The sequence below is a fragment of the Rhinopithecus bieti genome, unplaced genomic scaffold, assembly GCF_001698545.2.
Source record: "Rhinopithecus bieti isolate Rb0 unplaced genomic scaffold, ASM169854v2 scaffold_28016, whole genome shotgun sequence".
Lineage (NCBI taxonomy): Eukaryota > Metazoa > Chordata > Mammalia > Primates > Cercopithecidae > Rhinopithecus > Rhinopithecus bieti.
The window spans coordinates 75,602-91,686 of record NW_016813202.1 but is presented as its reverse complement, the minus strand read 5'-3'; the positions used below and the strand labels follow the sequence as shown (position 1 = coordinate 91,686).

At 37.5% G+C, this 16,085-nt stretch overlaps 1 protein-coding gene across 1 annotated transcript in view; it reads right to left on the bottom strand.

The window, feature by feature from the left end:
- Positions 1–16,085, bottom strand: part of AKT3 (AKT serine/threonine kinase 3) — a gene marked incomplete at its 5' end in the record, with an annotated part of 108,891 nt that overhangs the window by 27,631 nt on the left and 65,175 nt on the right. The window contains one exon of the mRNA XM_017847768.1: positions 6,220–6,342. Within this exon, the coding sequence (XP_017703257.1) occupies positions 6,220–6,342 (123 nt within the window). The remainder of the gene's footprint in view (positions 1–6,219; positions 6,343–16,085) is intronic.

Below are 16,085 nucleotides of genomic sequence, written 5' to 3'. Positions count from 1 at the left end.
CAGCCTCTGAAACTGCTGTGATCACAGGTGCCTGGCCTATGTGCTTGTCTTATTTCATTTTTTATTTACTTATTTGTATCTGTTCACTGGTGCATATAAAAGTAAATATTCTTGTCTATTTTAATGGATTTTTCTATGCTGTATTTAAATAAAACTGTAAATATTTATATTGATATTTGACTTCGCTGTGTCTTCTCTTGCTTTCTCTCCTGTATGTTTTTTTCCTTCCTTCCTTCCTTCCTTCCTTCCTTCCTTCCTTCCTTCCTTCCTTCCTTCCTTCCTTTCTCCCTCTCTCGCTCCCTCTTTTTCTTTCTTTCTTGCTTTCTCTCTCTCTTTCTTTCCTTCTTTTATCTAAGAGATAGTATTTTGCCACGTTGCCCGGGCTGGTCCCGAACTCCTGGGTTCAAACAGTCGGCCCACTCTGCCTCCCAAAGTGCTGGGATTACAAGCTTGAGCTACTGTGCCCAGCCTCATAATTTCTCAGTTATTTTGAAGTAGTGTCCACATTCTTCTATCAATTATTTTGTGTTCTCTCACCAACCTAAAATGTCATTTTGCTGAGCATGAGTAACTAAAACTTGTCCACCAAAAGTATGAAATAGAGACGCATTAGCTTAAAAAACAATATCCCCAAATCTAATCTTGTATAAAGATAAATCAGGAGATAATAAAATGTCCAGTTCTGTTATACAATACATGATAATTTTACTCAGGATGCGTTAACAGAGTTTCTGTAAAATACAGGAACCATTAGCAGGGTGATTCGTAAACCTGCAGACTGCACAGAAAGTCTTTCCAAAGCGTATCAATGGCCTAGATATATCAGTAACACCTGGAAATCACTGTGTTGGTTCATTTAACACTAACATAATGTAAGTAGTATTTACATTATTTACAGTAGTCATACATTTTTAGGAATCTTTCTACTGTGTAAAGGAGGAAGAAAAATATTTACAAATGATCTTTCTTTAGTCTTCTCTTCTAAATCACTTTCCTGCTTCCCTTTGTTAGCCACACAATATGGAATGCATATTGTCACTGACTGCTCAGGTACTCTACATTTACAAAACTTTACATGCATCTGTGTGATATTCACTGTCAATCTTAGTTTCCAAGATGGAGAGCAGGGCAGCATGCTTATGCTTATGGATGCATCCACTAACAAAAGTAGTTATGAAGTCAAATATGAAATCATAAGAAACAAGATTGTGTATTAAATATCTAAGTAGTGCTTACTATTTCTATCAGAGGGTTGTTATCTAAAAGTTCATGCTTTTGAGGACAGAAAAAAAAATCAGATATAGAATTTGTCTGATTTTTTTCTCAAATTCTCACAGACAAATTCCTCATAGAATTTCCACCAAAAGGCCGGGCGCGGTGGCTCAAGCCTGTAATCCCAGCACTTTGGGAGGCCGAGACGGGCGGATCACGAGGTCAGGAGATCGAGACCATCCTGGCTAACACGGTGAAAGTATACTAAAAAATACAAAAAATTTACTAAAAAATACTAAAAAATACAATAAAAAAATTTTTTAGTATACTACTAAAAAACACAAAAAACTAGCCGGGCGACGTGGCGGCGCCTGTAGTCCCAGCTACCCAGGAGGCTGAGACAGGAGAATGGCGTGAACCCGGGAGGCGGAGCTTGCAGTGAGCTGAGATCCGGCCACTGCACTCCAGCCTGGGTGACAGAGCGAGACTCCGTCTCAAAAAAAAAAAAAAAAAAAAAATTTCCACCAAAAAAAAGGGCAACATTTTTGGTCCAGCCGAAGTGGACAGGCATTATCTGACAGAAGGTCTGGATTCAGTGCATATATGAAGAAATGGTAGATTTTAAAACCTTTTTTCCTGTGCTCAGTGGGCACAAAATTGTAACAAAAATTACTATGATTCCTCCTGTTCTTGCTGATGGCTAGCATAAAATTAAACTTTAAAAATCCTAGCTGTCTTAATACAATGCTTCCCCACCTTTTACATTTCACAGTAAAATAAAGATTGAAAGTGGTGGGGCATACTAGGCTCACTGGACAAGATACTTGAAACCAGAACTCACTGGCCTGGAGGCTTCTCTGCCAAGGCACGGTTGTAACCTGTTTGTAGCACCCAATCTGAGAAGCTATGCTTGAATGTAGGCCAGACTAAATATTTCAAAGTTTAAAAACACCATACATATGGTATCATTTTAATTAAATGACTGACATTGTGATTAACCAAAGGAATGAAAATAGCAGTTCCTGAGGGCTCTGATGACTACTGCAGCAATAGCAATAAACAATTCCTGTCACTCACTCTTAACACCGCATTTGAGCCCACATACATCAAACTCAGTTTTAGGCACCAAGACTCACTCAGGCCCAAGAAGGTAGTAAGGAATTCCTACTCTGAAAATTGCAGGTTTAAGTTTATGGGCATCCAGTGCCAAAATGTCACAAGCTGACCTGCAGAAACTGAATGACCATGGAATGAGGAAAGTGTGCTGCAATTTCGAAAGAGGAACGTTTCTTCACTTCAACCTCTTAATCCAGAAAAGGACTCATCATGTAAATCAACCCCAAATGGGTTGCCAGGCTATTTACAAATTTATTATGAATAAGGAACACAGTCGAATACCAGTACAATTTGATTTTAGAAGTGGAAGGAATGAAGAGCAGTGGCTTAAGATTTCTATATAGGAGGAATCCAGTGACTGTCCGGTTAGCAGTGGGAGCTGGGGAAAGTGTCTTCAGACTCAGCAAGCAAAGCAAGCGTGCTTTTCCCATCCAAACTGCATTTATTTGAGGTGAACACGAAGGAGCTGACAAGGACAAGGAGGGCTATGGTAAAACTCCCTGAAGTCACCCCTTCGTGCCATTACTGAGTGTTAGAAAGTATCTAAATTTATTTGGTGCTTTCTCATATTAATACTGTAAACGGTTAACTATTCTCACATTAGGTGGGAAACAAGATTAGGTGTTCTACAAATAGGATATAACAACAACTTATGTATTATTTTCTCCCATAAACTAGCGAGAAATTAATTCTTAATGAATTCCAGTATCGTTATATTCACCTTTGCAAATAACCCTGTTCAGCCTACGCTGTGCTTAGATGGCCATGGTCATTGGTTGTATTTGTAAAATAAGAGATTTTAACATATGAAAAGAAGATTTTAACACACAATTTGCACTACTGAAGAAGTCTTTGAAGAGATTTCTTCGAATTTTTAGGCAATCATGAAGCAACAGCAGTTTTCCTTAAGTAATCACAAGGAATTTGGGTCCTTAATAAAAATAAATCTTCATTACATGATGTATATTGACAAATTAAATGAACTTACTTTCTAAAGTACAACGAAGCCTTCAATAATTTTTCTGTTGCTATAAACACTAATTTATTAGGAAACAGGAACTGATAAAATTATCTTAAGTGAACCTGCACATAAAAGAAGGCTTTGTTTCCAATGTTGAATGAGACAGTGGCAAACGGGTATGGATCTACTTGAGAAGTAAGTGCTGCTACTGCAGGCATAGCAATTGGATTTGCATTTGAACAAAGTCAAAGTTATTAGTAATGAGAACAGAGACAAATCTGAGACCGATCAAAGCGAGTACCTAAATCAGTTCGTGATAATGTTCTTTAATACATCTGGTATAAATATATTTGAAACACTCATTCTCTTACCTTCTGCAGTTTAATCTGCAGTTTAGGCTTACAAAGATTCCCAAAGTGAATCCAATGCACCCCCCATATGCATCCCCCCACTATAATTTCATTTCAACTCTAGAAGTCAGAATGATATAGTGACAAGAACACTCAATAAGGAGCTAGGATTCATGAGTTCCAAAAATTCTTACTGCTATCAACTTAGGTCATTACTTTTAGTAAGTCATTTGCTAGGCCTCTAGGTTTGAAGGACATCACCTATAAATTAAAGACCAGCTCGAAATTTCTGTGATCTTACCTAAAATATGTCATTGTATTATAAATAATCATGTTACTATGGATACAAATAACATTTGTGTAAGTTTTGGATGTTTTATTTCTTATGTTACATGGATTTTTCTAGGTGTACCTTTACAGTTTCTGTCCTATGCTAAATATATACTTAGATCTTTAAGTTGAGGCTATTTTATTTTTTAAGAAATAAACTCAGGGAGCAGAGACCACTTAATTGTCAAGTAAGGTTGGTGAATTGTGCATTTGGTAACTAATTGACTGATATTCATATATGAAGTAAGTACTTTATATTACAGTTTAACAAATTTAGTCTAATTCCATCATCAGAAAGAATGGGGCAGTGGAACTCACTTAATGAGCTTCCATATACCAATATGTTGGCTGGGCACAGTGGCTCATGCCTAATCACAGCATTTTGGAAGGTTGAGGTGGGTGGATCACGAGGTCAGGAGATCAAGACTAGCCAAACTTGGTGAAACCCCGTCTCTATTAAAATTACAAAAATTAGCTGGGCATGGTGGCACGTGCCTATAATCCCAGCTACTCAGGAGGCTGAGGCAGGAGAATCGCCAGAACCAGGGAGTTGGAGGTTGCAGTGAGCCAAGATGGCACCACTGCACTCCAGCCTGGTAACAGAGCAAGACTCCATCTGAACAACAACAACAACAAAAATACATACACACACACACACCCCCCCCATATGTTGATTCATTTGATCAGAAATGATTAAAGAAATACTAACCAAGACCATAATCAATACTGCAATCAAATGAATATTCTTTTCTTTAGCAGTCTTTAAGCTAATAATTCAATCTTTTGAATTTAAGCTTTCTGGATGTTACCTATTACTTTAAAATTGTTCTAATTTCCCTAAATCTAGGCCTCTCTGTTTCTATCCTTCCCCTTTTCACCCCTACAAATAGGATTCATAAAACACGTAGTGGGAATGCGAGAAGTGGACTGAGGAAGAGCAGAGCTAACTACTTCTAAGTATATTTGGAAAGTTAACACATATTTTGTCATACCACATAACTAATTCCTTCAGAAAAATCGATATTTAAGACATTTAGACAGTATAGGATTATCTGGCCACGCAGATAACACGAATGCTGAATTCTGCCATATTCCTAGTTATAAAAAGATTCAGGCTAAATACAATCAAACTACTAATTTGCATTAATCTGTAGCCTGTTTTGGCACTTAGACAGTTGGTCACCTCTGATCTAGATGTTTTATAGGTACATAGTACAGTTTTTCCTATAACAACATCTTATAGCTTCTATATACCCCATTTCAAACAAAACAATTTCATAAAAGCCTCATGTAACTTCTGTTTCTACCAATCATTATAATATGTTACATGAAATAGTATTTGATCAATAAGGCAATTCTGTGTCAAATTTTATATACGATTTGCTTCTTACAAAAGTAAGACTGTAACAACTAGAATTTATTCAAAATGTGTCATGGCACAAATTCCTTTAATGTAGTCAACCTAATTCATAACACTGTCATGAGAATTACTATTACCTTGTATGAGTTACTCCAGGGATCAACAAATGACAACCTGTGGACTAAACTGAGCCCATCACCTATTTTGTTTACTGGAACATAGCCAAACATATTCATTTACATACTATCCGAGGCTGCTTTTACACTACACTGATGGAGTTGAGTAGTTTGCAAAAGAGATGATATGAACATCAAAGCCTAAATTATTTTATCTGCCCTTTACAGAAAGTTTGCCAATCCTGAGCTATCCTAAGGGTTTCATCATAATGGAACTCAGAGCAGTCAAGACACTATTACCAACAGAACAAACAGAGTGCTTTCATAAATAAAAAACTAGGCACATTAATAAATGGTTATTATGTTAAAATGCTTCAGGTATTTAAAACTACCCAAAGTCAGGGCTAAAATCAAAATGAATACGTTCCTTCCAATAGTCTTACTATGTTTCTTCATAAAACATTTCTGTAAACATAATAAAACTTGTTTTAAATGTAACTTGTAAAGTTACTTGACTTAATCATGTTTAACATTTTTATTTGATCAGAGCAGTCGAGTAGAAATTACTTTGCAAATCAAAACTCACACATAAATCAACTACATACATGTTAGTGAATAAAATTTCCTTCAAATGTAGTGAACTAAATTTTTAAACATAGTGCTTTTTCCCCAACTAACTCTGCTTTTCTCAAAGCTGTATAACTTTGTAATTACTTTATGTTTGTCCCTATAGTCTCTGCAAAAACAAATTTTGATTACATTTTTTTTTTTTACCTTGAGATCACGGTACACAATCTTTCCGGAATGTAGATAGTCCAAGGCAGAGACAATTTCTGCACCATAGAAACGTGTGCGGTCCTCAGAGAACACCCGCTCTCTCGACAAATGGAAAAACAGCTGCAGGGTAAACAGCAGGGACAGGATTGTAATAATTACTGATTTAGTGGGGGAAATTAACACAAACATAAAACACCTCTCATCACCATATTGTGATGATAGATAGTGTACTCTCAGTGGACACTGAGCACTCCTAGACAGCAGCTGGCTTATCTTTTCCAGGTTTCCAAGGGGAAACTGCGAGCTGTTAAATCAGCGTTTTAATCAATATACCAATCTTGTTTAAGGCATTCTGCTTGCTACCCATTTAACCTTCAGTTACCAGAGGAAAAAAGTATGCATCATCAGATTGCAATTTCCCTCTCACTATACTGTTGCTTCACTCTTCAAGGATTAGGTATTGAGACATTACTAAAATAAATGAACACAAGCATAGATATATTTTCTACTTAATTATTTGATTTCAAAGACAATACTGCCAATTTGCTGAAACTGATTTACGTGAACTTGTTATATTCCACAATTTTTGATTCATCATGGTATCTCTAGAAATATTTTCAAAGTCAAAGTCAAATTATTATTGAAAATAGAAAATGTCAATAATTATTATTGACAATAATTAAATAAAATTAAATAAAATGTCAATAATTATTGACAATTGTCAAATTATTGACATTTTCTATGATGAGAAACTTTAAGGTTTTATGTTTTTAATTTATTTTAGTAATGCCCAAAAGGAACTGAGAAACATCCATTATTCCCATCACAGTTCTCAATGTATATTCTGTTTTCAGTAATAATTAGCTACAATGCCAATCCTTTCTCATGTAATCACTTAAAACTATAAGCCCATCCATTTCCTAGTTAACCACTTAAAACATATACCATTCGATAGTCAACAAACATTCACTAGGTGCTTACTGTGACCAAGCATCCAGCTCTCCAATAGGCCACTTCTTCATTAAAGAAACTACTAATATTATCTCTCAATTGGACAACATACATGAAGAAAGACCAGGTTTCAGGCACTAGGAATTGACTATCAATCTTTGTTGTTGAAACATGCTTAGAACAATGAAAGATCGTTCACAGTGCTGAGTAAATTGCCAGATATCATGTTATTAATAGATACACAGTACACGTCTGTGAAAAAAATGAACCAATCAGTCAATGCACTCTTGACAGCAAGATCAGAAATTATTCCCTTACATGGATCATTGACTCGTAAGGTTTCTACAAAATTGATGAAAATTATGGTTAACTAAGATTAACTAATTATGGCTAATTATGGTTAACTAAGATGTATTCTTCCCCATTCCCACCCTCACCTTCGCTTAACAGCGTATTATTAAGATAAGCTTTATACATGACCCACTGGCATAGTAAAGAGAGAGAGAGAGAGAGAGAGAGAGAGAAGATCTCACCTATAGCCCCAAAAAGTGTAGCACAACAATAATTATATTAAAACTAAAATATTTTTGCAGTCTCTAAACTTTAATGCTTCCTACTATATTACAGTATTTTATCAAATCTCATATGCTACCAATTGGGGCTGCATCATCATTTTATAAAACACCAAGGAAAAAAAAGGTTGTCAATTAAAACTATAACACATGATCTATTCTAAAAGGCATTCTGATTACAGAAATTTTAAGTATGTCTTCCAAATAATCAAATATAGTATGTGAAAAATCAAATCATTTATACAATTACTCAGGGATAGTTTTAAAAATTCATTCATTTTATATAGCTAGATATATACTATCTATTATCAGCCTAATAAGGATAGAAAGTAGAAGGAGCCACGTTTTCCAGGTTAAAATAATTTCTGCCATGCAAAATATCACTAACTTTGATGAGAAGATTGTGTGATCTCCATGTGGAGTTGTGGTAGACTTCTAACGAGATGAAAATAGTGATTAGGTTTCTAAATTTTCTTAAAAGAATGTCAAGTCCACTATCTACTCATTTAACTTTACAAAAAATATGGATCCTCCCTAAATCAATATAATATATGCAAGATTCTAGATCTTTATTTAGACTATGTATCTTCAATGTGTCTGCCAGCCAACTTCTACAAAAATATCAGCTAAAAATTATATTTAAGGGAAAGAATTTACTTCTCAGTCTGCTATCTGATGTGTACCCTTACTACTTTATGGAACTTATTCTTAAGATAACCAACAACCTCTTAATCGCCAAATCCAACAATCTATTTACAGTCTGCACTGCTTCTTCCAATTCTGAAGCTTAGGACATCACCTACTGCCCTCTTTCTTGAAACACGTTTCTGGGCTTTGGTAATACGACTCTCTCCTGATTTGCCTCCTCACTTTCTGGATAATCCTTCTCGGTTTCTACTTTGGCTCTCAATCAACTTTTCAATTCAGCATTCATTTACTGAGTATCAATTATTTTAAAGTCACTGCTGGGCACTGGAAAAGAAAAAGAGGGAATACAATGATAAGAGGAATCTTTTATGTTCACAAGCATTGACTATGGAAACGTTCTCATGAGTATACACTTAACTCCATACTCATCAAGTTGTTTCTATTAAATATATATAGCATTTTGTATATCAATCGTAACTCGACGTGGTTTAAACAAAAGACATAATTCCTGCCATTAAGCAATATGAATGAAGAGGATACAGGTATTGATTTTAAAAAAAGAGGGTTGTGATAAATTTCATAACTCAGATATTAAAAGTACTTTGAAGGCAAAGAGGGATTAATCTGTGCTGGCACCATGTGAGGAGACTTGATAGACAAGAAAAGCTTTACTTAAGTTTTGAAGAATGGGTTTTTCATAAATGGAAAATTTAAGGGAAAAATCCCCAAAAAAGTGCTACTCAAGTTTTATTCATTTGTATTTCCAACACACCCTAGGACAGTACCTGCACACAGTAGGTGATTAATAAAAATTTAGAAAGCTTAATACCAAAGAGGAAAAACACAAATGGCAAGAAAATATATGTAGGGAACACATGTATACAAAAAATAATACACACTCAGAGAAATAATAGGATTTCTGGAAAAAAAAGATGAGATCAGATTGGTTAGGATCTGTACTAACATGATATAAGCATGAATTTTTTTTCTGTAGATAAGAAGTATGAAAGAATTTTAGGTTAAAAATTAGCATTATTTGGTTCCACATACTGTAATTCATAACATAAACAGAACACAAAAAACACATGATTATCTCAATAGACACAGAAAAGGCCTTCAATAAAATTCAACATTGCTTCATGTTAAAAACTCTCAATAAACTAGATATTGAAGGAACATACATCAAAATAATAACAGCTATTTATAACAAACCCATAGCAAAAATCACACTGAATGGGCAAAAGCCAGAAGCATTCTCCTTGAAAACCAGCACAAGACAAAGATGCCCTCTCTCACCACTCCTACTCAACATAGTTATGGAAATGCTGCCAGCGCAATCGGGCAAGAGAAAAAAATAAAGAGCATTCAAATAGGAAGAGAGGAAGTAAAATTGTCTTTGTTTGCAGATGGCATGATCCTGTATCTAGAAAATCCCATCCTCTCAGCCCAAAAGCTTCTTAAGTTGATAAGCAAATTCAGCAAAGGCTGAGGATAGAAAATCAATGTGCAAAAGTCATAAGCATTCCTATATACCAACAACAGAGAACCAAATCATGGATGAACTCCCATTCACAACGGCCACAAAGAGAATAAAATACCTAGAAATACAGCTAACAAGGGAAGTGGAGGACCTCTTTAAGGAGAACTACAAACTACAGCTCAAGGAAATGAGAGAGAACATAGACAAAGGGAAAACATTCCAGGCTAATGAATACAAAGAACCAATACTGGGAAAATGGCCATACTGACCAAAGTTAATTTATAGAGTCAATGCTATTCATAATAAACTACAATTGAAATTCTTCACATAATTATAAAAAATGATTTTAAAATTCATATGGAACCAAAAAAGAACCCGTAGAGCTAAGACAATCCTAAGCAAAAAGAACAAAGCTGGAGCCATCACACTACCTGACTTCAAACTATATTACAAGGCTACAGTAACCAAAACAGCATGGTACTGGTAACAAAAACAGACACATAAACCAATGGAACAGAACAGAGAACTCAGAAATAAGACCAAGTATCTACAACCATTTGATTTTTAACAAATCTGACAAAAATAAGCAATAGGGAAGGACTCCCTATTGACTGATTGACTGACTGATTGAGACAGAGTCTTGCCCTGTCACCCAGGCTGGAGTGCAGTGGCATGATCTTGGCTTACAGAAACCTCTGCCTCGCAAGTTCAAGCGATTCTCCTGCCTCAGCCTCCTAAGTAGCTGAGATTTATGGTCATGTGCTACCATATTGGGCTAATTTTTATATTTTTAGTAGAGATGGGATTTCACCATGTTGGCCAGACTGGTCTCAAACTCTTGACCTCAAGTGATCTGCCCACCTCAGCCTCTCAAAGTGCTGGGATTACAGGCATGAGCTACCACGTCTGGCCAGGACTCTCTATTTAATAAATGGTGCTGGCAGAACTAGCTAGCCATGTATAGAAAACTGAAACTCCCCTTCCTTATACCTTACACAAAAATTAACTCAAGATGGATTAAAGACAAATGTAAAACCCCAAACTATAAAAACCCTAGAATAAAATCTAGGCAATACCATTCAGGACATAGATATGGGCAATATTTCATGATGAAAACATCAAAAGCAATTGCAACAGAAGCAAAAATTGACAAACGGGATCTAATTAAACTAAAGAGCTTCTGCACAGCAAAAGAAACTACCATCAGAGTGAACAGACAACCTACAGAATGGAAGAAAATTTTTGCAACCTAGCCATCTGACAAAGGTCTAATATCCAGAGTCTACAAGGAACTTAAATTTACAAGAAAAGAACAACCCCATTCAAAAGTGGGCAGAGGATGTGAACAGACACTTCTCAAAAGAAGACATTTACGTGACCAACAAACACGTGAAAAAAAGCTCGACATCACTGATGATTAGAGGATGAAAATGAAAACCACAATGAGATACCATCTCACACTAGTCAGAATAGTGATTATTAAAAAGTCATGAAACGATAGATGCTGGCAGGGCTACAGAGAGATGGGAACGCTTTTACGCTGTTGGTGAGAATGTAAATGAGTTCAACCATTGTGGAAGACAAGTGTGGCAATTCCTCAAAGACCTAGAACCAGAAATACCCTTTGACCCAGCAATTTCATTACTGGGTATATACCCAAAGGAATACAAATCATTCTACTACAAAGATACATGCATGCATATGTTCATTGCAGCACTATTCACAATAGCAAAGTCATGGAATCAACCCAAGTGCCCATCAATGATAGATGGATAAAGAAAATGTAGTACATATAACCCATGGAATACTATGCAGCCATAAAAAGGAATGAGCTCATGTCCTCTGCAGGGACATGAATGGAGCTGGAAGCCATTATCCTCGGCAAACTAATGCAGGAACAGAAAACCAAGCACCGCATGTTCTCACTCATAAGTGGGAGCTGAACAATGAGAACACATGGTCACAGGGAGAACACCACCACACATTAGGGCTTGTGGGGCGGAGTCAGGGGAGGGAGATCATCAGGAAAAATGGTTAATGCATGCTGGGCTTAATACTTAGGTGATGGGTTGATAGGTGCAGCAAACCACCATGGCACACATTTACCTATGTAACAAACCTGCACATCCTGCACATGTACCCTGGAACTTAAAAATAAAATGAAATAATTAGCATAATTTTAAAAAGGCAATTCGGGTGAAAATGAGAGAATCAACTAAAAATGCCTGAGACTACAGCCTGCTAAACAATTTTTAAACTATAACAAAAAAGTTACTGACGCCACTGTTGTGAAAAGCTGCAGACAATGAGACACAATGAGAGAAAACCGCACCAATCTGTAAGGACATCACTATCTGGTTACAAGAGCCAGATACATAAACTTTTCTACTGAAATTAAGGTAATTATTATAAAGCAGAGAAGACACTTAAAGAATAAGCATGTTTGGAAATATCAGAAGTTATATTTGAGCTCGCTGCAGAGAGCTGCTGAGGGACATCAGCTAAGGCAGTAACAGACGTTTAAGGAGAATCAATATTCCAGAGGGAACTAGCTTTTCCCACTTGGGTCAAGGGAGAAATCAACAATGTTGAGGTTTTTCTATGGCTGACTGAGTAGATGCTGATATAAAGGAAAAGAATGGGAATGGGGACAGAGGAGCAATGGGTTTTATTTTGACATGCGGATATCTAAATAGGCATTTAATAACACAGTTTTGCAAGGTCATGAAGAATCATTCATAGAAAGGATATTGTTAAGACCAAGAAAGCAAAGAATAGGCCGGGCGCGGTGGCTCAAGCCTGTAATCCCAGCACTTTGGGAGGCCGAGACGGGCGGATCATGAGGTCAGGAGATCGAGACCATCCTGGCTAATACGGTGAAACCCCGTCTCTACTAAAAAAAAAAATACAAAAAACTAGCCGGGCGACGAGGCGGGAGCCTGTAGTCCCAGCTACTCGGGAGGCTGAGACAGGAGAATGGCGTGAACCCGGGAGGCGGAGCTTGCAGTGAGCTGAGAGCCGGCCACTGCACTCCAGCCTGGGCGGCAGAGCAAGACTCCGTCTCAAAAAAAAAAAAAAGAAAGCAAAGAATAGTCTAGGAATTCAGTAAAAACTGAAAAGATAAGTGAAGGTAGAATCTCAGGGTACTACTATACATAGGACAGAAAAAAGAAGCAAAATAGGACGTTGATATGGAATACTAAGAGATGTAAAAAAAGGAAGCAAGAATACAAGAAGTGAAGGGAAAATAAAGTTTCAGAAAGACAGGAACATTTGCTGAACTTAGGAATTAGATCATCTGTAACTTTTCAAAGGTAAGTTGTCATATTTAGGTGGGCTGAAAAGAGAATGTGAAGGTAGAAATAATACACCATTCCTTTAGAAAAAACTGAATGAGGTGAGCTAGGGTATTATTGAACCAGAAGGTTTTTGGTGCAACCTATTAAATAGTGCCTTCAAGAAAAAGGTTTGTCTAAAGAAACTGACCTATATAACTACAATTCATATGGAATAGGCACACAAATTAAAGACCAAAGAAATAATGAAGCAAGGAACAGGTTATTTTAGGTTATAAAAATTTAATACAGAATACTTGAACATGACAATATATGATAAGGATTATGGGAAAATGACTAATAAATAGTGCAACAATAATTAACTCTGAAGAAGCATAAAATGTAATTTTCACCTCATAACAAAATTCGTATTAGTCAAATACAAAATTAAAAACTAGAAAACATGTATAAGTAGTTACGAAGTCTCAAGATGAAGAATAATTTTCTAAGCATAAAAGAAATGGAAGAAATAGACTTTTCGCTTTTCCCCAAGATGGTGGATTGGAGGCTTTCTGCATGCCTCAGCCACTTGGACATAGCAAGATAAAGATAAACTCTGTGAGCTGTAATTCAAGAAGGGAAACAGGAATGTACTGGAATCACGAAGTACACCCCAGATCCCAGAGAGGAGAAGGCTTGCAAATAGCCCCAGTGATGGCATCCAGCTGATAAGTGAAGCCCCAGTGCGTGGGAGAGGAAGGGAGCCTCCCTCTGTGACTCACCCTTCCACTGGGGATCCAAGCAACCCAGGCCCAGGGAGAGCACTTCGTTTCTCTCAATCCTGGAGCTAACCTGGGGAGTGGCTTGGAGTCACCGTGAGGGGAAAAGGTGCAGGCATTTTCCCAGACCCGGGAAAAAGAGCAGGACAATGTTTTTAATTTGGGCACATAAAAAGTCAGCCATTCCTTGGTGACCCAGCAGTGTGGCTGCACAGGCATATTAGTCTTGGACCAGAGATTAAGACACCTGCTCTGGAGTGGGACAGGGGCTTCACAGCCAAAACTGTGGAAAGTGTCCCAACAACAGGGCTAGAATTGTGCGTTCCCAAGTTGCAAGCCTGGGGCAGCAGGAGAGCTGCTAAAGCTGCAGTTTCTCCTGGGCTGCAAAACTTGCAGTCACGACCAGGTTGGCAACCTGGAACAGATTTGCATGTGCCATTGCTGGGTACCCCACTCTGTTCTCCTGAGATCGTGGTGCAGTAGGGCCCTTGCTGCGACATCTCCAAGCATATCTCCGGCATCCAGAGAAACCATTTGCCTAGTTCAGCAGCCTAAGCCACGGCACTCCTCCTGGACACAGGTTATGGTGAAGCAGAGCTCTCTCTGCTCCATACCCAGGCAGATCTCTAGGCATGCAGAGCACCTCCTTGCCTGCTCCTGGAGTTCAAGTCACCCCACCCCTCCTATGCAGAGATCTTGGTGCAGGGGGCCTCTGCTCCATGCTCCAGGTATCTTGAGCAACTACTCTCCTGGACTAGAAGTTTAGACCATCCCCCATCCCTGTGCAGAGAACTTGGGGTTGTGGAGGTTTCCCAGCTACACTACTAGGCATATCTCTGGGTCCTTGGTGGCCACCCACTGAATTCTCCATTGGCAGTAGTGCCTGTGTCTGTCATCAGGGGACCTGTACGTGGACTGTCAGGTCTGGCCCTGCCATTCCTGCCCTCTGCCAACCCCCCAACCCTGGGGCTGGGCAGTAAGCTCAGACTATGGTACATTCCATGAATTGGCCATTGCCTATGGCAACAAAGAGCTTCTGCCAGTAAACAAGTATCAAGGTATACACTAAGCCATGCTGACTGCAGTTGGCTCTTACCTCGAAGTGCCATCTACAGGCTTGCAGGTCAAATGCCACAGCCCAAAATAAAATTGGCCAAAAGAAGCACAGACGACTAAAGAAACAAAGTCAAAGACCCTACCTAGAATTCTCTATGGTCACATCCTGAAGGGAGGGGAAGAAAAGGGAAAGGAGAAAAATATATAATAAAATCATAGGGAAAGAAAAGAAAAAAATCCTACCCGCATGAAAATAATTACAAAAGTTACAAGTGTTAGGGTCTCCAGATAAGAAAAAAGCAGCATAAGAATTCTAGCACTATGAAAAATCTGAATGTAGTGATACCACCAAAGGATCACACTAGCTCTTCAGAAATGATCTCTAACCAAAATGGAAACTGAGAAATGACAGATAAAGAATTCAAAGTATGCATTGCAAGTAAGCCCAATGAGATCCAAGACAAGGCTGAATATCAACCAAAAAATACTTCTAAAGTAATCCAGGAAATGAAGGAAGAAATAAGCATCTTTAAGAGAAATCAATCAGACTTTCTGGAATTGAAAAAAATCACATAAGGAATTTCAAAATACAACTGAAAGTTTTAACAATAGACCAGATCAAGCAGAAAAAAGACTTGCAGAGCCTGAAGACCAGTATTTCAAACTAATCCAGTCAGACAAAAATAAAGAAAAAATAATTTTAAAAAATGAATAAAGCATTCAAGAAATAAGAGATTACAAAAAGTGATAAAACCTACAAATTACTGGTATTTCTGAGAAAGAAGAAGAAAAAGTAAACAATGTGGAAAATATATTTGAGGAAACAACTCAAGAAAACTTTGGTAATCTTGTTAGGGAGGCAGATATCCAGATATAAGAAATCCAGAGTACAACTGTGAGATACTATACAAAATAAACATCACCAAGGCACATTGTCACCAGACTGTCCAAGGTAAACACTAAAGAAAAAAAAAAACATCTTAAAGGCAGCTAGAGAAAAAGGGCAGATCAAAGGGAATGCCATTAGGCCTACAGTCAACTTCTCAGCAGAAACCTTACCAGCCAGGAGAGACTGGAGGCCTATTTTTAGCATTCTTTTTTT